The following is a 24,307-nucleotide window of genomic DNA, read 5'->3' as shown; positions in this document are numbered from 1 at the left end:
TACAACTCTAAAGAGAGGAAAATGATATTAAATCAGTGTTGACAAAAAGAGAAGTAGAGGTTTGGGGAGTCATTTAAATGATGATGGATATGAAAGGGAACTAAGAAGTGAGGCCCTCCTAGCTGGTTTTATTTACACCATTAAGTGCTACTCTCTAAGAAAAACCCACGTCACATGCTCTAAGATTTCTAGCCAATCTCTGGCCATGTCAGTTCTATGGCACATGGTCAAAGTAGGCAGAAGATGAAACTTCTGACAAAGTCACTTAGAAGTTCATTTCTGTGCCTGGGCACCACATAAATACAAAGGGAAAACAAACGTTTTAAGACATATGAATTTCTACACGGAATGCTTGAATTTCAAGTTGAACCCGGCAAATTCCAGACCAAAGAAAATTTAGAAAAGGTCTCCTCCTACAAGTGACCCTTTTAGCACAGGGCTTGCATGCACAGTTCTTCAAGTTCTTCAAGTCAAGCCCTCTGAAGCAGGAGGGAAACCATGAATGAGACGTATCCAGGTCTTGAGTTAGCAAATAAAGAGGGTCAGATTGTGGGTTTGGCCTTTTTCTAAACTACAAGAAGGCTGTAAATCAAAGCACCTCTTATCCAAAAGGCTGGAGCTAACCGATGGGCTGTGGTCTCCCATTTTCCGCAAGTGCTGGCAGCCCTGACACATTCAGAGTATCTACCAAAGGTGCTAAGAGGGAGGCCAGCGTCAGCCCAGGTGAGCTGCGTGAGTGCTCCAGGAAAGGGAAAACTCTCAAAAAGGGAGCTGAGAGCTCTGTGAGATCTTGCAGACCCCGTGCCAGCTCTGTGGTTGCTCTCACTTGTTTCTGGCAGCTTTGGCAGAAGCCTATAATCAAACTGGGAACAGGAGAAGGCAAAGAGAGCAACAATTCCACTGAAGTGATCCATGAGGAAACTTGGTATGAAAACAATGGTTTTTACTAAGAGGGAACTATGGCCCAGCTCTGTGACAGTGGAGCCGAAATGATCTGGATTTCCAATCAAGAGCTGGCCCCACGTCTACTGACTCATACGCTGGTGCTCCTACCTGGAAGGAGACCTGGGTAACAGGTAGGTAGGAACAGGACAATAGCCCTCTATAAGTAGAAAGGCGAGCAAAAGGACTGGGGATTAAAAGTCACACTTTAATCTAAGTATCAATTATACCACTCACTGATAGTGATCTAATACTGGCTTTAGAATCCCTTAAAGTTATTTTCCATCCCAGTTAACCTCCCAAAGCCAGCTCAACTGGAGGTGCTTCTAGAAATAGGAATCCAGGAATCTATTTCAAACTGTGATGTCTAAATCTTGATACAAACCCTGTCTTTGGATTTTGGTTTCTTCTTTGTGATAATAATTGCTACTACTAAAATTGCCATTTATGGAGCACTACTACGGGCCAGGCACTGTGTTTATAAAGTTTATATATATATACATGTAGTACTGGAGTATTAAGGATAAATAATGTGACATCAGTCAAGAGTTACCTTGCAGAAATGCCGGGGTCAGAAATTAACCGTATAGCAGAGACAGAGACAGAAGCTAAGAGCTAGACCAGAGATAGCATCTGCTGCCCTAGTTAGTGAACAGAACACAGCTTTCCAATTTAATTCTGGAAAAGAAGTTTTGCGATCACAAGAACATAAAGAGACAGATGCCTTGCGGAGTGCACTGGGGGAAGGGAGTAGAAAACACGGGATCACATTTAAAAGAGGCCAGAGGAGGAGAGCCACCAAAAGAAAAACGAAAGTAAAGATTTGGTGCTCCAGATGCCTTGAAAAATAAGACAAGGCTTGCATGAGGGTTAGGCCACCATCAGGAGCTGCAGGAGGCTGCCTGGAGAAGGAGCTTGGTTTTCTGTCAAATTTATTTAAAATGCCCAGAAACTAAACCTTGATCAGTCAGGGCTGCAGTTTTTTGCCACAAAGAATATACTCCAACTGACATCCAATATCTGATTGATAAGGAGTAAGCTACCATTGCTAAAAGGAAAGGAATTCATTTTTAGCAGGGCCCAAATTATGGGCCCACTTCATGGCCCAAATCTGTAAATGGAGAAATGGAAGTTTACGGTCCTTGAGGTTCTCAATAGCCACATTCCGAGTCTGCTCTCTCCAGGAGTCTGCCTCTCTTGGTGTCTGATATTAAGATAATGTTGAAAAGGGGAAAAGAGGAATATTTCTGAGTCAGCCACAAGGAGAAGAGCCACGTGAGGCCAGGAATAGGATGCCTCTGTTCTTCATGTCCTTGTTTCTACAGAACCGCAGTGGAAAGCCTGGTCTCTTGGCAGTCTTCCCTGAAAACCCCTGAACAACAGCCGAAGTCCAAGCGGCAACAGCACAGTCTTGCTTTCTGCTGCGTTACTGCCAGTCCACCTCGGGCTCGCAGGACCAACTAAAATGCCTTTCCTTCCAGATTTCACGTCTGGTCTTTAGAAGAATAGTTAAGTATTACCCAGTAGCGAGGGTTTCAATTAAATTAAGGGATCTTAACCTGGGGTCCATAGATGGGCTTCGGTGGGGGCGTCTGTAAACTTTCATCTGATTCTCAAAAGGATCCAAAACCTTCAAAAGGTTAAGAACCACTGGGCTGGCTCAACCAGGACCAAAAAGAAACAGGCAAAAATTTTAAAGTGACTGTCAATCAAGTACCTCTCAACCACCCACTGATTCCTTTTTTTCCTTCTCAAGTTTCTGTACTTTTTGTTTGCCCACACATTTAGATGTATGTTATCTTACCTTTTATTTTTTTTAACGGCACCTGCTTAAGCTTTCATTGGGATTTATGTTTGAGAACATCTCTGAATATATGGATAGTAGATGGTTCTTATTCCAGTGAAACAGACAGTGACAGAATGTGATAGACAGTGGTTATTCAAGTTCAGTTCATTAACTCCAAAGCTCTTAAATTCATCTATAACACTGGACTAGTTTAATGGGTAGGTCTCTTCTGTGATTAAATAATTCCATTGACACATTAACAATAAAAGTACAATTCTTCAAATAACATCCCATCAGCAAACCATGCCATAGGAAGCCTAGAAATCACAAGCAATGGAATGATGGTGAATGTTAAAATTACTGTAATTCCATGAGGCCAGGAAGCAAATGATTTATATTCAAAGAGACAGCTAGCTCTGTGACAATTTTTTCAGATATTGTAAGATCCAAGTGATTCTTAAGCACGTGCTTTTTCAAAGCATGGATGGAATGGGGGCTGCATGCCTGGCAAGCACTGTCAGAGAAGCTGCCTAAAGATCAAAGGGCCATTCCAGAGAATGTGTCCCAGGAAAACATGCGGAATGCAAGGCCATGTCAATTGTGCTGACACCAGTTTAGAATGTGGTGGACAAAATGAATGGAGGGGAAAGAGGAGATGAGGCCAAGTCAGTCTTGTGCTTAAATTTTCTCACCTGGAATTACAGAGATAGTTTTCAAAGCTCGGAGAACCCTGAATGTTCTCAGCGCTGAGACATTGCCCAGGTCCACAAACTCTGTCACATATCTGTAGTAAGGGAGGTCACACACAGACACAAATGACAAACACAGACACAAACACAAACACCAAAGGAAAAAAAACAAAACCACAACAAAACAAAAAGTACAATACGTCACGTCAGGGCCCTAACCCAACACCTAACACCAACCCCGGGCCATCTTACCTGGGATTACCGAAATAGTTTTCAAAGCCCTCAGTACCCTGAAAGTGCGTAGAGCTGAAACATTGCCTAGGTTTACAAACTCTGTTATATACCTGCAGAATCAAACCAAAGTTAACTTGTAATGGTACCACTGGGCGAGGGGTTGAGAACGGGGGGGAAGAATGGGTCTTATATACAAGCTATGATTTCATTTTTTTCCTTGAAAAAGAAAAGTTTCAAAGTAAAAACATTTAAAGAACACATTTTTTTTCTCAGTTGGGCAAGAAGAATTCAACAGTATATTTGAAAGAACTGCTAGAACCAGGAGGTCCCGGGGGTTTCCTCTCTTAATCAGCATTGTGATGTGCAGACCCCAATCAGAATGACTACTCTCGGTCCATTCACTTTTTTTTAGTAAAAAGGACAGCTAGGAGGAAGGCCAGCAAAGCCTTATGTCCCCAAGTTTTGTGAACAATTTTTTAGGAAAAAGAGACAAATTTATGCAGCAGGAGCCTCACAGAAACAAATCTACAGTAAAATAACTCCTTCGTGGGCAATGGCAAAACATGCCTAAATGTCTGTATATACGAGTTATCCAAGAGTTGTCTGCATATTTTTGCAGTCATCCCTACAGATAAAGTTTTAGCCTGTGACATACAGAAGCACGGCTCAGGAAAATCTAGATCATGGGATCAGAGCAAATATTGTGTTAAGCGCCCATTTTATCACCAGCAGGGACACTTAAATTTTAAATGAACAGCAATGTGCATTCATAGTTCTGGAAAGCTAGAAATTACCTTAATATAACAGAAAGTCGAAGCTCCAGTTTCAAATATTCAATGCATGTCATTCATTCACATTTTACAGTTGAAACACATCTTTCTATCTGATGCTCAGAGCCGTACATACAAATGCACTCAATCTCTTACATATTGCGTGTGCGCACACGCATGCGCGGACACACACACACACACACACACACACACACACAAAATCTAGACAACACCCTTACCCGCTACCAAACCACAAAGTACTTTCCCAGCCTGGAAATAAAAATAATAAAGTTTGCTATAACCCCTCTATCATCAGTTAAGTTTCCCAGAGACACATGTTCATTGTTAAAACAACACAAATTACCAAGAGCAGCTAGCATACCTATATGGAGTTACACTGTTCTCTTGCAATAGTTGGAAGTTCTGGTCAATAACTCTTTAGGAAGTGACCAATTTGGATACCTTGGCTCATGTTTTGACTCTGAAATCTGCTCTGTGGTCTGCAAAATCTGGCCAGCCTCATGAAATTACATGTGATATAACATACCCAGGAAACTGATTTTCAACTTAAGGTTTACATTTAAAGGATTTCAAGTCTTCACCGAGGCCCCCTAGTGATAAGTGTGTAAGCCTTGGTACATGTTATAAGCAGGAAGAAAACATGAGGGAGTGTCCACGGGAAATCACTTCTTGCTTTCTCTTCCAGCTATAAAGCCTCTGCTTACCTTCTCCCATATAAACACACTATCACTGCCTGAACCACAAGAGGCCCTCACCAGCAAGTCACAGGCATAAGCCTGTACAGCCTTATGTGGTTATTCATTAATTCGTCATACAACTGTGCCCACAAACTCACACTCACAAACACACCCAGGAGTACAATCATACACACATAATCATACTCAGAACACCGATAAAGTAAGCAGAGAACTTACGCCATCATGATGACACTGAAATCTAACCAGTTCCATGGATCCCGTAAAAAGGTAAAGCCATCTATGCAGAAACCTCTTGCGATGATTTTCACTAGTGATTCAAATGTATAAATCCCTGTGAACGTGTACCTGTCAAAGAAATGGAGAGCTTGAGGTAATTTCTGAACAGACAGAAACTTTAAATGAATCTTTTAAGATAGCACTTGCCTGAGGTGTGGCTTCAACTAACAGACAAAACAGAAAGGGCACAGCCTATAGCACAAAGGAAAGGAGGAAGACAAAGGGAAGCTTCGGATGAAACTTACTGAAATGTACAAACTGAGAACTCTGGAAGGCTATACTGGGTCCTGATGGGTACTGCAAAGAAACAACTCTCTACTGCCACAGAGTACATGATCATTTTGAACCAGGTGTGGAGGCCTCAGAGCTATTTTTAACTTTAAACAAGGCAAAAGGAAAGGGGAACCTAATGTTGGAGAAGGCAGCAGTATTATTAGGAACTGAGGTACAAGATGGTGAGGGGGCAGCAAGTCAATTCAGTGGCTAGCACAGGAAAGGCAGAGGTGAGGGTAGTAACTTCCAGAGCACACTTTGTCTCTCTAGAGTTGATTTCTAAGGTTATTTCCTCTATTCCAGATGTGTCCTCACCTCTCTCTGTGAAATAAAGAGTGGGCAATAACTATTTTTTTTCCTTGATTGGATGAACTGTGCAAAGCAAGAATCAGTGACTAAAAATCTTTAAAACAAGAAAGCAGACAAATAGGGAAACGAGCTACTTACTCCACATTCTTCGACCATTCAGGAGGGTTACTAAAAGTCATGAATACACAGTTGGTCAAAATAGTGCACATAATGATCATGCTAAATACTGTAGAAAAGAGTCAAGGGAGAATATACAGAATCTGGCCTGTTTTTTCCCTCAGAAAGCAAACACATTTCACATTGGGCGCCATGAGAACTAAATTGGTGACCTGAAAGGAGACAAAGCACCGAACAGGAGGAAAAGGCAAGGTGATAATGAAAACTGTGGCCACCGCTATCAATGCAGAATGCCACCATATGCATTCACACTTGACCAGAGAACTCTGGGTGGACATAGCAGGGTGGCCACTCTTTTGCTTTCAAGAGGGCTGTCACTGTTCTATTCCTTTTGGATAAAATATTTCCCCCTCTTACCACTTTTACCTCAACTCCGGAACAAGCATCTAAAATACTTTTGTGCACAGTAACCAGAAATCTACCAGGATACCAGACACCAAAGTCATCAGGTGAGAGACTAAATTTAATCTGTATTATTCAGTACTCATTTGTTAATTATCTTGTACAACTAGTTCTTTGAAAATCTACATGTAATTAAGGGTGTACTTTTTTCCCTAGTCCTCCAAAGGGTTGAACTGTCTTTGGGGGTCAAGGTCATAGCCAATGTGTGAATTTGTCCAGCTTGAGAAACCAGTTGTGGCATGTTGGGTCAGGATTTCAAGGACATCTGCATCACCATACTCCGAAGAATCAAGTAATGGGGCAAACTCATCTGATCATTTTGAAAGTGCCCAGGAATGTTTATGGAGAGCAAACTGTTTTCTTGCTATTTCAGTTCCATCCGGGATCTTTCTCAGCCCTTTCTGTTCTTATCTACTGAGAAAAATTAAACTGCTTCAGGTCAGCATGAGTTACTCAAACTGTCACTTTAACGAGCACAGAAGCCACATCTCATTTGTTGCTAACTTACTCTCTCTTGCTAATGGCCTTCACCACCTTCATTCTACTAGTGGAATTTTAAAAGGAAAAAATACTTCTTATAGCTATATTTTTCTTTGCTACAACCGGATTTTTCTTCGGGGAATAGTAACATGTTCTGGTGAGAAAAAACACTATCTTCTGATCCAGCCAAAAGGGAAGAAGTCCACTGTGAATTATTTCCTTGTAAACCTTCAGATTTCAGCATTATGTTACTTGTAGACCATAGATTTCAGAACCAGGTTGCTAAATTCTCAGAGTTAATGACATGTGGCAAAGGCTTAGCAAACCAACGTACCAAGTGGTAACTGCTGGTGTTCCCAGGCTACCTGGAGGGTACAGCACTCTTTGAAACGTAAGACTAAGTACTGTCAAGTTAAATGCCACCCATGAAAGTTTAAAGTCACTGTGCAGAGTTGCTAAACCCATCACATAATTTTTCGTGTCATATGCTCTCTTATATTAATAAGATATGAAAGTCAGGTCACATGAATAAATTGGCATTTTCTGTAAACAGGAGTAAAAATATCAGAAAAGATTCATATCAATCCTGCAATCTAGATCTGAACCTCTGTATCAAGGAGGCCGTTGAATCTGGGAAACTATCTCAGATACTTTCTGAGCTCACTGCTCAAGAAATCAAAACTATGCAAGGCAGATCTCTACAGCACTCATTTAACCATGTGGCAGAAGTTCACTCTTAAATTTCTGACTAGTGGGACAGTCAACTATGCTATTGGTAAAATACTTAACATACAATTTAGTCGTCAAAAACCAGAAGCATGCACCAGTGACCATGCCATTGCTGCATTCACTCCGCATTCACAGAAAAGGATATGAATGTATCAAAATTTTAATAGCTATTCTTCGTATCAGGTTAAAAGGACTTAAAATGTACAAGGCAGGCGTGGCACTAAATCTGAAGAGAGTTTTCCCTCTGTTTAATACTACAAAGGTCTGTGGAGAGAGAAAAAAGAGAAATTATTAAAGCATGGGAATTAATCACCACATGAAACAACATTTTTCTAGGCAAGAAATAAATTCAAATGTCCTGATAATGTTTACTTCCCAATTTGGTTTCTAAGGCAAGAACCCCCAAGGCAGTACATCTCTCTCTCCCTGGCCTCCCTCCCCGGCCCTGCCCCAGATGATATTACAAATACCTGGCACTATCACAGCAGTGTTACAGAATAAATCCGTTTTTTCAGAAACAAGCCATTTGAATTATACCTAAGCTATCTATGCCAGCTCCGGACAAGATCCTGAAGTTCATTAATTCAGGATTCATTCGTTCACCATATGTTTACTGCGTGCCAGGCAATGTTCTAAGTGCTGGGGAATGATCAGTGAACAGAGCTACCCTATGTAGGGAGCTTATATTCTAATTGGGAAGGAAGACAGACAATAACTAAAAAACACAATGAATAAGTCAAGTCTATAGAATGTGGTAAGTGCTATGGAAAAAGGAAAGAGAGATCCAGGGTGCTGGGCTCAGGGGATGGGTGAATAGTTAAAGGAGGGGGTCAGGGCAAGTCCACTGAGAAGAGAGGTTTGAGCAAAGACTTGAAGGAAGTGAGAAGACTTCTTCATTCTACCAAGTTTACTCTATCTGGCTTTTAAGAACCTCCATTATCAGCCTTGCCAAGATCATTCAGCCCTATTTCCCAGCATGAAACTTCCTGTCTTGCCAAATGAGTGCATGTTACAGTAATACGTAATTTTGGCCCTTGCTTACATTGCTCATCCTACCCAGAACACCTTTTCTGGCTTTATGAATTCAATTCAATTAAAATATTTTTGAGCATCTATTTTGTGCCAAGCATTGTGCTGAGCTCCTGGGATACAAAATTGAATAAAATTATACTTTTAGGGAAGACATATATGTGAACTAGTAATTATGATGCAGAATAAATACAAAGTTCAATAACAAAAATATGCGAAGTGTATGAGAGGCAGCAGGAGGAAGGGATTTTTTTCCCCTTGGGTGGGCAAAGAAAGGGAGGAGAGTGAGCTGGGAGGTGTTCACAAAGGAAAGTAACTAATATTTGGAAGGGGTTTTAAAGGATGAATAGAGATTAAGAGATATAAATTGGGCAGATAAAGGGGGAAGGGTTGGCAAGGAAAGGGAATCGCATGGAATGTACAAAGCACAGTAAGTTGCATATAACTGTGGGTTGTTTTCAGGGAAGTGACAAGTTTTCAGTGTTCACGAGGATAAGACAGAGAAGAGGGAGCAGCAGACTGTGAAGCTGGCGGGATGCAGGGCCTACTAGACTGAGTTCCTAAGGAGACAAGGCCAGTGGCAAGGACCCAGCCCCAGCATCTCACTATGAGGGTCAAAGAGCAAATGGTCAGATGCTAGCCATTTTAAGTTAGGCTTGTTTTTTAAAAAATTTAAGCAATACATCCTCATAATTATTTTTAAAAAACAAAAGGAACAAAAGACTTCATCTCATTACCCAAAGATAACCTTTGCTGCTTGTATATCTCTTTGCGTATATCTTTCCGGAAGTTTTCTGTGTAAATACAAACACACAGATACAGCCTTAAGGAGACTCTTTCTCTGTCTCTCAAATGGGATTGTACTATAAATACTCTTCTGCACTTTGCATTAAAAAAATGAAGCCCTGCAAAGAAAAGCCCAGGACCAGATGGCTTCACTGATGAATCTTACCAAATGTCTAAAGAAGAATTAATATCAATTCTTCACAAACTCTTCCCAAAAATAGAAGGGCACACTTCCCAACTCATTCTGTAAGACTAATATTACCTTGATACGAAACCAAAGACATCACAAGGAAAGAAAACTATAGACTAATATCCCTTATGAATATAGACACAAAAAGCTTCAACAAAATACCAGCAAACCAAATCCGCAGCAAATAAAAAGGATTATACACCATGACCAAGTGGGATTTATTCCAGACATGCAAAGATGGTTTAACATATGAAAATCAATCAATGTAACACAACATATTAATAAAATAAAGGACAATAACCATAAGAGGTGCAGAAAAAGCATTTGACAAAATCCTACACTCAACAAACTAGAAATAGAAGGGAACTCCCTTAACCTGATAAAGGGCATCTAGGAAAACTCCACAGCTAGCATCATATTTAATGATAAAAGACTGAAAGCTTTCTCCCTAAGATTAGGAACAAGACAAGAACGTCTACTCTCACCACTTCTATTTGACACTGTACTGGATATTCTAGACAAAGCCATTAAGCAAGTAAAACTATTTCTAAGATTTTATTTTTGTCCTTTTTCTCCCCAAAGCCCCCTGGTACATAGTTGTATATTCTTAGTTGTGGGTCCTTCTAGTTGTGGCATATGGGATGCTGCCTCAGCATGGTCTGATGAGCGGTGTCATGTCCGTGCCCAGGATTTGAACCGGTGAAATCCTGGGCCACCGCAGTGGAGTGTGTGAACTTAGCCACTCAGCCACGGGGCTGGCCCCGGTAGAACTATTTCTAATTGCAGATGAAGTGACCTTGCATACGGAAAACCCTAAGGAATACATATACTCAAAAGTATTAGAACTCATCAACAAGTTCAGCGAGGTTTCAAGATACAAGATCAATATACAAAAATCAGTTGTATTTGTATACACTACAAAAAACCCAAAAATGAAATTAAGAAAACAACTTCATTTACAAGAGCATCTAAAAGAATAAAATGCCTAGGCATAAATTTCACAAAATAAGTAATAGACTTGTACCACTGAAAACTACAAAACATCATTTAAAGAAATTAAAGACCTTAATAAACGGAAAGATATCTTGTGTCATGGATTAGAAGACTTAATATTGTTACGAAGGCAATACTCTCCAGACTGATCTACAGATTCAATGCAATCTCTATCAAAAGTTCAACTGCTTTTTGGGGCAGACATTAATAAGCTGATCATAAAATTCATATAGAAATGCATGGGAACCAAAACAGCCAAAACAATCTGAAAAAATAAGAACAAAGTTGAGGACTCACACTTCCCATTTCAAAGCTTACTACAAAGATACAGAAATCAAGACTGATACTAACATAAGGATAGCCATATATATGAATAGAATGGAATTGAGAGTCCAGAAATAAACTCATACATCTATGGTCAATTGATTTTTGACAAGGGTGCCAAGAAAATTCAAAGAAAAAAAGAGTAGTCTTTGACAGATGGTTCTGGGACAATTGGATAACTACATACAAAAGAATGAATTTGGACCTTGATCTCACACCCTATACAAAAATTAACTTAAAATGGATCAAAGACCTGGGGCTGGCCCCGTGGCCGAGTGGTTAAGTTCGCGCGCTCCGCTGCAAGCGGCCCAGTGTTTCGTTGGTTCGAATCCTGGGCGCAGACATGGCACTGCTCATCAAGCCACGCTGAGGCAGCGTCCCACATGCCACAACTAGAAGGACCCACAACGAAGAATATACAACTATGTACTGGGGGGCTTTGGGGAGAAAAAGGAAAAAATAAAATCATTAAAAAAAAATTAAAAAAAAAAAAAATGGATCAAAGACCTAAACTTAAGAGCTAAAACTATAAAACTCTTAGAAGAAAACATAGGAGCAAATCTTCACATCTTTAGATTAGGCAACAGTGTCATAGATGCGTCACTTAAAGCACAAGTGACTGAAGAAAAAATAGATAAATTGGACTTCATCAAAATTCGAAACTTTTGTGCAATAAACGACACTATCAAGAAAGCAAAAAGACAACTCACAGATGGGAGAAAATATTTGCAAATCATATATCTAATGAGGGTCTAGCAGCCAGAATAAAGAACTCTTACAACTCAACAGAAAAAGACAAGTAATCCAATTTAAAAATGGGCATGGATTTGAATAGACATTTCTACAAAGCAGATATACAAACGGTGAATAAGCACGTGAAAAGACGTTGAAGGCCATTAGTCATTAGGGAAATGCAAATAAAACCACAATGAGATATCACTTCACACCCACCAGGATGGTTACAAGTGGAAAAAACCAAACAAACAAACATGGAAAACAACAAGTGTTGCCAAGGATGTAAAGAAATTGGAACCCTCATATATTACTGGTGGGAAAGTAAAATGGTTCAGCCACTTTGGAAAACAGTTCCTCAAAAGTTAAACATAGCATTATTATATGACCCAGCAGTTCTACTCCTAGATGAATACCCAGGAGAACTGAAAACAGACGTTCACACAAAAGCATACACAAATGTTCATAAAAGCATTATTCAAAACATTGCAAAAGTGGAAGCAACCCAAATGTCCATCAACTGACAAATGGATAAATAAAATGTGGTATATCCATATAATGGGATATTATTCAGTCTTTAAAAGAAATGAAATTCTAATATATGCTACAACATGGATGAACTCTGAAGACATTATGCTAAGTGAAATAAGCCAGACACAAAAGGACAAATATTATATGATTTCACTTATACGAGGTACCTAGAATAGCCAGATTCATAGAGACAGAAAGTAGAATAAAGTTTACTGAGGGCTGGGGGCAGAGGGAACGGAGAGTTACTGTTTAATGGGTATAAGTTTCTGTTTGGGATAATGAAGAAATTCTGGAAATGAATAGTGATGATGGTTGTACAACAACACGGTGAATGTATTTAATACCACTGAATTATGCACTTAAAAATGGCTAAAATGATAAATTTTGCTATGTATATTTTACCAAAATAAAAAAATATACATTATTACCTGAAGAGTGTCCAGTAAGGTGTTATCAATAAATTTTTAAAAATCAGCTTTATTTATTGATAACTTTAAAAAACCAGCTTTATTCCAAGCCAAATAATAGAATTAAGAATAGTGACAGCTAAAAGCGGTTCCTAACCCATTCTGAACTTCAGAATGATTTGAGGAGCTTTTTGAAAAATAAAGACATCTTTATTTCAGAAAAAAGCAGAGAGAAAGAAATTAAGTATTTATATATGCTACAAGGGTAAACCTTGAAAATCTCGAAAAGAATTCAGACACAAAAGGCCACATACTGTATGATTCCATTTATATGAAATGTCCAGAATAGGCAAATCGAGGACAGAAGGTTGGTTAGTGGTTGCCTAGGGCTGGAAGGAGGGGGACTGGGGAGTCACTGTTAACGGGTTTCTTCGGGGTGACGAAAACGTTCTGAAATTAGAGGTGGTGATGGCTGCACAACCTTGTGAACAAAAAAACCCGACAATGGTGAATTTAAAATGGTGAATTTTCTAGCTTGTGAATTATATCTCAATAAAAAACAAACACAATGAACCATTCAAGTAGTAGAAGACATACAAAATGGTCTAAAGAATGACACCACAAACAGCTATGCACCCATCAGTTAGACTAAGAAGGAGTCTTACCAGTACTGCTCCTTCCTGCACCTCTCTCCAAATACATCCCCGTCTTCCCACAGAGGTCAGCATTAGTTGAATTTGGTACTGAGGTACCACTTTTTTTCATGATGTATTTCCAATTACTCTGAGTTCTCCCTTTTCCAAACTCCTAATATACTCGGAGTTTGTACCTTTCGTTATTCTCCAAGCTTTTTTTTTTTGACTCTTCCCTCTACCCTACCCCTACCCTGAAACTAGGTTTTAAGCTCTCAGAGGGCAGGACTCAATCTCACACTGCCTCCCACAATTCCAATATAATGCTTAACACGTGCACTCCCAAGAAACAGTTGCTGGCAGATTTTTTTAAATGCCTCTCATCTTCTACTCTTATACCTGGAGAGTCATGACATTTTCTCTCCAGTAGAAGGGCAGCGCTGGTATTGAGCCATAAACAGTCTGGCAACGCTCAATGCACCGTCCCTCGTGTCTGAGACGGCACTGCGATAACATTCTTCCTCTACTAGAGTGTCCTGGCTCTTGGGGAGGAGTGGTGCGCTGCAGGGAAAGCCAAACCCTAAAAGCAGGAGGAAGCACAGGGCAGACCTGGGTGAGGCCGAGACAGGTCAAGGGCCGAGCTGGGACTCTTCCACATTTCAGCTTCCCAAAGAAACAAAGAGCCCAGGACTTTCCTGAAACCCCGTCTGAAGTACTTATATTCCTGTGTGTTTCTATAGCAACTCCCTCTACGAAAATGCCAAGCCTTTGAAATAACCTCCTCATTCAACCTCACAATATTCCTGTGAAATAGGGGTGAAGGAGGGATTATTATCCTCTATGCATTTTACAAAAGCTCAGGAGAGGGACACCACTCATCAAAGGTCATGCAGCAAAGAGCAGTATATTATGCCAAGTTTAGAGCCTCTTTCCAGCTTCTGCTGTGCCAGATTGAGGCAATTTAGTGGCAATACGGCAGAGAATGAGACTGGTGTGGGGGATGGATTCTCTGGTGAGTGAGAGATCTGAGCCCCAGGGGCACACTACATAAAAGCCTAAGCAACAAGGGAAGAAGCACTGGCCCATGTCCCAGCCTCGAAAAACCATCCAGCCAGGCCTCCACGGCATCACCTATCTGCCTTAGAAGAAAAGTAACGGGATTTTATAAGTAGCGTACTCTGCACCTTCCCTTTCTCTTGTCTCTTAGTCTGGTCAGGATGGAAAGACAGGTCTAGAGCCGCCCCTGAGGGCATGTCCTGTGCAGAATGAGTGGCTGCACAGAGCCTGGCACGTGGCAGGGCCTCAAAAACTGTCTGCCGCTTGCTTAATGAACAAATGCTTGTATCTCCGAGGGGAGGGAAAAGGAAAAGAGGAATAAAAAAGGAAGACATTAAGAAATTGAAATTGTCAGACCCTGGCTGAAGAAAAACTAGCAGGTAGCGAGGCTCCAGAATTAGCACACTGATGAGTCGACAAGGAGACCAATGATTCGAAGGGAAACTCGGTGGCTTTAGTGAATTAAAAAACTCTGATTTTCCAGGTATAAAGGCTTTATTAAGGATATTTTATGTGTGAAATAGAAATTCCATAATTAATCTGAGGACTGAATACTGCACATAGAATAAAAATAGTTTATCATCACCCCTTTCTAAATACACATCCTATATCTTCACTAAGTATAAAAACAGGAGATCTTTTTTTCTATTCAAAGAGAAACATGTAGTCCACACCAAGCCCCTTGAAATGAAGGTGAATCCTCTATACTTCAGGTAGCAAGTTGTATTACAAAATCCTTTATTGTTAAAGTAATTAGATTTACATATACTTAATTTATATGCAGGCTTTCATAACTGCCTCTTTTGCATAAAGCATGACCGTGTTTGGACCAACACAGGTACTCAAAGTCTAGGAATCTTCCTTTTAACACTGGTGCTTGCACTGCCTCTACGAGACAGAGAATAGCATACATCAGGGGTCAGCAAACTTCTGTAAAGGGCCAGATAGTAAACGCTGAAGGCTCTGCGGGCCACAGTCCCTGCTGCAACACCTCAGCCCCGCCACTGGAGTGCAAAGGTAACCACAGACAATATGGAAACAAATGAGTGGTCGTGTTCCAACAAGACTTTATTTATGGGCAAGGAAATGTAAATTTCATATAATTTCCACACATCACAAAATATTATTTTTCTTCTCACCTTTCCCCAATCATTTAAAAATATAAAAACTCTTCTTAACCCATGAGCCATACAAAACCAAATGGCAGAGCCGATCTGGCCTGTGGGTGACAGTTGGCTGATCCCTGTTGTATGCCAATACCAGTTCCTGACCTGGGCCAGAGGCGCTGCATAAGAATCATCTGAGTAGCTTGTTACAAAATGCAGACTCATAAGTCCCACCTCAGAAGTTTTGATTAAATAAGCTAGAGGGGAATCTGTGCTCACTAGGATTTGGAAACAACTAGATCATATCTCAGGTCATGAAAACACTTGTTAAAACACACAGGTTCTCTTCACCTGCCTCCACCTAGCTGTACAGGCTGGGTGAGCCACTGCATCTTTCTGGATCGCATTTTCCTCATCTATTAAGTGAGGGAGGGGGGGCCGCCTCATGTGTGTGCCCAGGTCCCTTCCAGCTCTGACATCTATGATTCTACAATTTGGAAAGTATGCAGAAGCATCCATATAAAGTGCAACAAAGCAGCAAACCATGCTTCTCAGGAGAAAGCCTAATATTACCTCTTCTTTCACACCGCATCTTGGCAGAACCTCCTGACTTAGTTATTCTGCTCCTTCCAGTGACACTCTGGCAAGCCCAGGCTCAACAGTGCTGGACGCCACCCTGAGCCCTATGCCTCTGTGGCAGGGGCAGCACAGAGCAGCTCCACAGCAGGACTGCACCCTGGGGGCTCCTCCCTGCCCGAGCTCCCCTACTCCTCTTCCCTACTCTTGGCAGAACACTGAATATGGGAGAGAGAAGGAATAGGGATGACTGGTGATGGGCTCCCTCTTAAAAAATATATAAAAGCATTTTTAAGCCGTATGCATGGCTGATTAAATCTTGGTAATCATTGTTAAACTGATGGTGAGAATCCAGAAAAGGAGCTTCGTGCCTTATTCAACACTGCGCTCCAACAGACCCTTCAAAGCCCAGGAGGAGTGGGAAGGACAGCAAGCTTTGGATTCTTCTGAGAATACTTCTTAAGCAACGATCACTTGGTGCCCATGAAGTCCAATAATATTTTACCTAATCTGTCTTAAATTAGATCTTTGTGAAATAAATGAGTTAAAAGGGAAATTGAAATTGAATTGTGGTTTACCGCCCAAGGGGAAATATCAGTTTATAACAACAGCCACTGAATGTGTTTGAGCACAGGCCCATTAAGAGCAGTGGAACAGCTCTTAATGAGTTGTGGCATGGAGTATTAATAAACGTGTCATGTCGGCATAAAACGAGCCTTCTGAAAAGCATAGGCTTTTCATTTCTAATTAGCAATGTGGGGCTTGGAGCACACGATGGAGGAGCTTGCCACTGCTAACTCAGGGGAAGATGTGTGCTCTTTGGGGTCTATAATAAGGGGAAGGGACATTGTGCAAAGCTGGGTACAAGCACATTTACATACATACCAAACAAATCCTAGCACACTGCAAAGGCAACACAACAAACACACAGATACCACAGTGCTGTAGTGCAGACTCAGTAACATCTCCCCACACTCACCCCAAGACTGGATTACTTCTTTTAGCCATACAAAAAGTATAAATTACAATAATAAAGGGTGCATAAATATGAAAGGACTTTAGAGAGAAGAGTTCTCACTGCAGGGGTGGAGTACATTACGGAACACAAGGCTTCTTAGAGAAAGGTTTATCCTCCAGCCCCTGGTTTGCTGCAGGACACAGGGCCCAGGAGAGGGACTCTCCACTCAACCAAGTTCTCCCTCTTCTGAGAGGTCATCGTCTCAATTAGGGCAAAGGTAACCTATGGGCCTCTGATGACCTTGTGGCTACAATGAACACCCAGGGACTCAGACACTGAGCTAAGCTACAAGAGGACAGCTGGGAAACAACACCCTTTGAGTCTATCTGGCTATAACTGTTACTGACACTGATTTATCACTGTCTCCCAGAGTTTTGGACCCTAGATCTTAACTGTCTTGACCTCTGGAACTGCCTGATCCTCTCATTTTCAGCTGACTTCTCTAGCCTTACATTCTTGCCTGACTAAACCTACTATATAAAGCTTATTCCCCCAGACCCATGTACCGCGTCTGAACCAGGCAACTGGCCAGTTTGACTTCTAATAGTTGTTAGCTCTTTCCTGCCTAACTATAAATTCTTAATTCTGGTACCTTCTACCAGGGCACATCCTCTTTGCCTATTGGTTGCAGCATGTGCATGTACAGAGAAGTACTCTTCTACTCAACACTAATATAAACATAACTGATCTCAAGAACAGCTAGAGCAGTGGTGACGGCAGTAGCCGCTTGTCCACCAACCAACAGCAATTTGGTAACCGCTTCTGAGTAACTATCTACACAGCCACGACAGCAGGCAACAAATAAACGTCCTTTCAAAGTTTCCCTTTTTAATAGAGAAAAATAGAATGCTGAATCTAAACAGATTCTACTTCAGACTAGGAAGCTGTTCAGAAATAAAGGACTCAGACTGTCAAAACGATGGCACCATGTTGAAGAGTTCTAAGGCCTTTCTCAATGCTAATCTGTTCAGTGGGTCCCTCAAGTAAAATCACAATTATGGTCCCAGTGTGTCCCAGGAAAGGCGCCAGCAAAGGTGCGACTGGCCTGAATTTCCAGAGTACTTGCGTCCTGGTACCCAGCTGCCCTCAGAAATACTAAACTAGAGCAGGACATGAGGACACGGGCAAGTTTCTTCCTTTGGGCTTGTACTTCTACTTGAACGATCTGAATATTTAGAGCCCTCATGTTCTAAGCCTCTATTCCACTACACTGAGGATCGAGCAAGAGAGGCCTCTAAATCCCGTATTTCTTTTTTTATTCCTTTGAGTTGTTGATAATTGTTCCTCTGAGTTTATTTGAAGAAATAATAACATTTAACATGCATTAAGTATTTACTATGTGGCAGGCACCCTACTAAGCTGTCTCATACAATAACTGTCTCTCTCGCAGCAACCACTCCGTGAGGTAGGTACTACTTTACAGATGATGAAATTGAGGCAGAAAGGTTAAGTAACTTGCCCAGGACCACAAAGTTATTAAGTGGTGACACTTACAACTGGACCGAGACAGTCTAACTCCAATGCCTATGCTCTTATCACACCATGATGCAATTTAAACAGCTTCAAGCCTATGTATGAAATCCAACTCCTCACTCCACAGACAAGAAGCCAAGCCAAGACCACAGAGCTGTTGAGAGTAAGAGAGCTACAAGGGTCCAGATCTCCCGGCTTCCAGTCCTGAACTCTTTTCACCAGGTCATCTGGTCCAACCCTCAGATCAATGAAGGAATCTGTTACTTAACACCCTTAACTCTGGTAAAAAGAAAAGCCCCTGCTTATGCCTCAGAGATCACAGCAGCTGTTTACGGTCTTTTTCCCAAGTTAAGCTGGATGAAGAGCATGCAAGCGCCACGTCTGTATGTGGCTTTACTGTCTTCCAGGTACTTCTGCATAAGCTTTCTCATTTCATTTGACCTTGTAACCTCGTGCCCTCCCACCCACATCTGGAGCAGCTGACACCCTTACTGCCCACATCCTGGTTGCAGGAGGCCATACCTGGCAGAACAACAGCACTGTGCACCTGCCTCAGCGCTGAGCCAGCATGCTCTGCTTCTCTGGGTGGGGCAGCTCTGACCCTCCCCCACGGCCGCTCCTCCCGATGAGTTTGCCTTCATCTCCTTCCCGGCTTCCCTCTGAGGGCGCGCAGGCTGCAGCTGCTCCAGGGTAGCGCAGAATGCAGTTTATTATGTAAAGCACACTAATCCCTCCATTTACTGTATTCATATTCTAGAATCTATTCTCACTCTCCTCTCTCAGCCAGCAGCAGAGCAGAGTGGTTTAGAGGCTTTGAGGCCACAAAGACTCAGGTTCAAGACCCAGCTCTGGTGCTTATTAGCTATTACGATCTTGGGCAACTTACTTAGGATGCTAAGGCTCAGTTTTCTTACTGACAAAATAGGGATTGATAGTATCTACTTTATCAGGTTATGAGGATTAAACAAAAATTAAACCAAAAGTCCTTCCTCCAGTGCCTGGCACTCAGGAAAGCACTCAATGAGCCCTCAGTAAATGTGATTATGATGCTGTTGCTGTCACACAGACTCCTGCTCTCTAGGTGCAAACATGGAGTGGCCATTAGGAGACTCTAAGGGCTAACACTCATGTTAGCTAGTATTCACACACTTGGCACAAGCCAGTAGGACACTTGTGCATGAGCTAGACCAAGAGTCCAGAGTCAGTAGGACGCACCGTACAGCCACACTGGCTCAAAATGGGCCCCAGAGGTTATTTCAGACCTGAGAACTCTGCAAGTGGGAGAAAGTAAAAAGTGCTTACTAGGCACTCATTGGGATCCAAGCTGCCTCTCTGGCTTTATCTCTGGTCTTACCAAACCTCACACGTTGCTCCAGTCACAACTAAATTCGGTGTTAAACAAGTCAACGTTTGTCACGCCTCTCTCCCTTTGCATGTACTGTTCTTGACACCTGAACTACTCTTTCTTCTCTTCTCCAACAAGTGAAATTTTTTTTTTTTTTTTTTACCATACTTCAATGCTTTCAGGTCCAGCACAAATATCACCTCCTCTCTGAAGATGGCCCCATTCAACTCTCTCAAACAGAATTATCCTTCCTTCCTGTGTGTCCACAACACTTTGTGCTTACTTCTTTTAGGAGAGTTAACACAGTACTGTCATTTGTGCTTACATACCAGCATCTCTCACTGGACCTGAGATCCTTAAAGGCATGGGGGGATACCTTCAAACTAATCTGACTCTCTCAGTTTAGCTAGCAGAGTACACAATATGATGCCCGTCTGGCACAAGGGAGGCAGGTCAGACACGTTTGTGGAATGTATGAATGATTCCCTAACACATGAGGAAATAATACAGCTAAAGCCAACTAACCTAAAACTATGCCCAACGCTCTGCTAGGTGTCTAACTGAAACGATATTATCACCTTTTCCACCCATAAAAAAATCATTCATTTTAGTTTGAAAAGTCTTCTAATTTTTTCTGCGTCTTAGATACCATGCTGAAGATATGGTATGAAACAAATGAACTAAAAACAAAACCACACTAACTTCATATTGAGGCAACGCAAAATGATAGAAAATCATCTAAAAATGATAGTAGTAGAAAACAAAAACAAAAAATCATTCTGCAATATACTCTAGAGAGACAGCACGGTATGGGAGGAAGACCATGATTATTAAATTCACACATCCTTGGAATTGAAACCCGGCCTCTACCACACACTAGTTGAGGGAATCTGAGCAAGTAAATTGGCATTTCTGAGCCACAATTTTTTCTTACTTATAAAAATGTGCAACATTCTACTGAGCATTCCCTAATGTTGGTGATACCCAAAGACTGCAGAAAATTGGGGAGTCAATAATGGTATCATAGCAGATAAAGAAGATAAGTGGGTTTGAGGAGAGAGAATGAGTTCAGTTTCGAACACTGAGTTACCTGCGGGAAATCCAGATAGAGATGCCTGGCAAGGTGTTAAATATTTAAGGTGTATTCTAGGCTGGAGATATAGATTCAAGAGTACTGAGAGAATGGATGAGATCACCCAGGGAGTACGCCAAATGAGAGACACATGGGCCAAGGACTGAACCCAGGGGAATATCAACATTTAAGGAAAAGGTGGAGGAAATAAAAGAGAAAGAAAAGGAAGAGTCCAAGACAGAAAGAGAATTAGGCCAAGGAAGTAAAGAGCTGCAAGAATCAGGGAGTAATCAATGGCACCAAATACAGCAGTGAGGTTCAGTGAGACAAGAACTGGAAAAATGTCGGTTAGATCTGGCAATCTGTAATCACAGAGAATCTTATCTTGAGAATGTCAGTAGAAAGGTGAGGATGCAGAGTCAGGCTGCAAGGATGGAGGAGCAAGGGGGAGAAGTCTGGGTGGTGATGGTGAGTAAAGGCTACTCTTCATAAGTTACAGTGGCATGAGAAGAGAGGTTGGACTAGCTGGAGACATGAGTCAAGTGAGGGTTCATTAGGATGGGAGAGGCTTTGCGTATACTTATAGGCTGAAGAGAAGGAATCAATTGAAAGGAAAAGATTGAAAGTACAGAAAAGAGAGGGGATAACTGAGAGAGGAAAGTTTCAGAGAAGGCTGGAAGGCATAGATGGGGCACAGGCACAAGGTCAGAGAGACTGACCTTGAACATTAGATGCGACAACTCATCCTCTGAAAGTGGAGGAATCTTTTATTCAAAGTTGATTCCATAGGCCAAACTTTGTAGCCTCAACAAAGTGTCTGGAATAAGAATGCCTCTTCAAGGCTTGTTTCAAAAATTCTACTGCTGGAATCAGAGTTGGTAGAAACTGTCACATAACAGGCAATCCTAACCTTGAATCGTGTCAAACAGGATTACATGTAAAGAATTTAGAACTCATGTGACTTTGGAAACAATTAGCAAGAGAAGCATCCTTCTGTATAATGATGTTACAGTATTATTCTCCTTGACTAAGAAAGGATTTAAAATATGGTTAATACTTGTCAGAAGATGATCAATATCATTATAATCTTGAGACATCTTCCAACATTTAAATGGTCATTATTAAATAACCCATCCAACAGGTTGATTTTTATTAGAATAAAAAGACTTTATAACCACACCCTGGAGAAACCATCAGAGACTAATTCCTAACATTACCGATCAGTGGAATTTTATGGTTGAGGTGATTAACTAATAACACACATCCTAGCATTCAGGTAAAAACTGTCTCTTGGACTCTATGTGGCTCAGAACTTTGGAACTGCAACTTAGCACTTGTACAAAGACTTGAGAAGACTGGAGGCTCTCTTCTGGAGAAAACGCTGGGTTTATCTGCAGGTGCTGCTGGAGCTCACACTGATGCTGAAACGCATTGGACTTCTGCCTGTATAAAAATCCAAGACTGGCAAATTCTCCCAAGAGAGTAACAATCCTGGCTTTTAAACAACTCAGAATATCTGCATTATGGGTCTTTTTAACAATAATAATTTAGTACTTGCTAGAAGCCGATTTAAGACACTGAATATTTAAGAGAACATGTAGCATTTGATTCTTCTGGATTCTCCAAGTTAGTCTCTGTGCCCAGTCAGAGCAGCACGCCCTCTTAAGTACCTGAACCATACTAGCTTCATTAATGCCCTGACTGTTACCTGTAATGATTTTATTTCTTTATTTGTTTACTGTTCGTTTCCCCAACAAAAACTTGGTTCCAAGAATGGTAGATACAGAACTTGTCTGTTTTGTTCCCAAGGGCATGGAAAAGAGCCTGAGCATACAGAAAACGCTCAATGACAATTTATCAAATTATCAAATGAATGACTGAATGCTCACCTCATTCCTTAGCCCTCCACAATCAATACAAAATCCTATCAATTTACCTCTATAATAACTCTTGACTTCATCCCTTCTGCTTACTTTCCACTTCCACACCATAGTTCAGACCCTCATTACTCCACAGAGCTGGTCTCTCTGTCCCACTTCTTTCCCTCTGGTCCACCCTATATCACTGCCACATTCAGTTCCCTCAAAGCTTTGAACACATATCCTTACTCCCATTCAAAGCCCTTCAGTAGTCTTCTATTGCTTATCAAGCAAAGGCCAAACTTCTCAGTCTAACACTGTGAGCCCTCCACGATCTGGCTACAGCTCTCCCTTTCCAGTCTCATCTCCCGCTGCCCCTCAGTCGTTCCCCCACATTCCAGCCAAGGTAGATGACTCAGCTTTTTCTGACACTGTCCTATGCTCTTGTCTCCCAGTCTTTGCTCATATTGTTCTTTCTGCCTAGAATGTTTCAGTCTACCCCTCTTTTCTCAAATCCAAAGCCTAATTCAAATACCATTCTTACTATGAAGTAAGGCCCGTTCTGGGGCCCCCTTGTCAAAAGTGATAGCACACCATACACACCATGTTATAAGCTACTTAAGGATAAAGAATGGACTTTATTAATCTTTGTTTCCCCCAAGAGAAGCCATACCCCAAGTGCCTCACATATAGGAAGTACCCAAGAAGTATCTGTTGAATAAACGGATCATATTTTATACGAGGCAACCCAAACTGGTGCATATTCCATGTCAGCTTCTCTCAGTTCCTTTACAGTCAGCTAACACAGGGAGGGTAACAGAACTCACACAGTCAAAAAAGAAGCAGAACAGTTAATAAAGGTAGACATGACAGGACAACTTAGAATACTGAGGAAATAATATCCTTTGTATGACACACTTGATACCAATAAATCAAGACAAGAGTCAAGCACTAGGGCGAGGCTCTTACCCTAATGACCTTTGATGAAGTCTCTTCTAGTACCAAGGTTCTACAAGAGGAGACAGAAGACCGGTGGCACTTAACAACAGTTATCCAGCCCTCTGAAAATCTCTGAAACGTCAGGAAACCTATCTCCTTATCTACTTCCTTAGCCCCTAAAGGAAAGTAATTCTTTGGGAAAGGAAAAGACATATTGGTAATCAGTCTTTTTCCCCCTAGAGTTCAATTCATTTTGGTAGATGGGAAAACTTTTCTAGAAGTTTTTTAGAAACTTAGCAAGAAAATTATATGTCACTTTTCACGTTCAAACCCTTAGAAAAGTATGCAGTGTTTTCATATGCATTATCTCATAAGATGAATTCATTCATGCAACAAATACGGATTGAGCATTTGCTATAGGGCAGGCACTGCTCCAGCTGAGGAGCATACAAG

General features: G+C 41.3%; 1 protein-coding gene across 11 annotated transcripts in view; it reads right to left on the bottom strand.

Moving 5' to 3' along the window:
* The window catches only part of SCN8A (sodium voltage-gated channel alpha subunit 8), a 178,836-nt gene that overhangs the window by 89,420 nt on the left and 65,109 nt on the right, over positions 1 to 24,307 (bottom strand). For 6 of the 11 annotated variants that reach the window (XM_070495305.1, XM_070495307.1, XM_070495304.1 and 3 more), the window contains 4 exons: positions 7,933 to 8,050; positions 6,137 to 6,227; positions 5,357 to 5,485; positions 3,421 to 3,512 (listed from right to left, as the gene is read on the bottom strand). In XM_070495305.1, coding sequence (XP_070351406.1) covers positions 3,421 to 3,512; positions 5,357 to 5,485; positions 6,137 to 6,227; positions 7,933 to 8,050 — 430 coding nt within the window. Of the gene's footprint in view, positions 1 to 3,420; positions 3,513 to 3,669; positions 3,762 to 5,356; positions 5,486 to 6,136; positions 6,228 to 7,932; positions 8,051 to 24,307 lie in introns of those variants that run through there. The other 5 variants (XM_070495306.1, XM_070495309.1, XM_070495312.1 and 2 more) reach the window with 3 other exon arrangements.

The sequence above is a fragment of the Equus asinus genome, chromosome 22 (assembly GCF_041296235.1).
Source record: "Equus asinus isolate D_3611 breed Donkey chromosome 22, EquAss-T2T_v2, whole genome shotgun sequence".
Lineage (NCBI taxonomy): Eukaryota > Metazoa > Chordata > Mammalia > Perissodactyla > Equidae > Equus > Equus asinus.
This window is presented reverse-complemented; position numbering and strand designations above follow the sequence as displayed.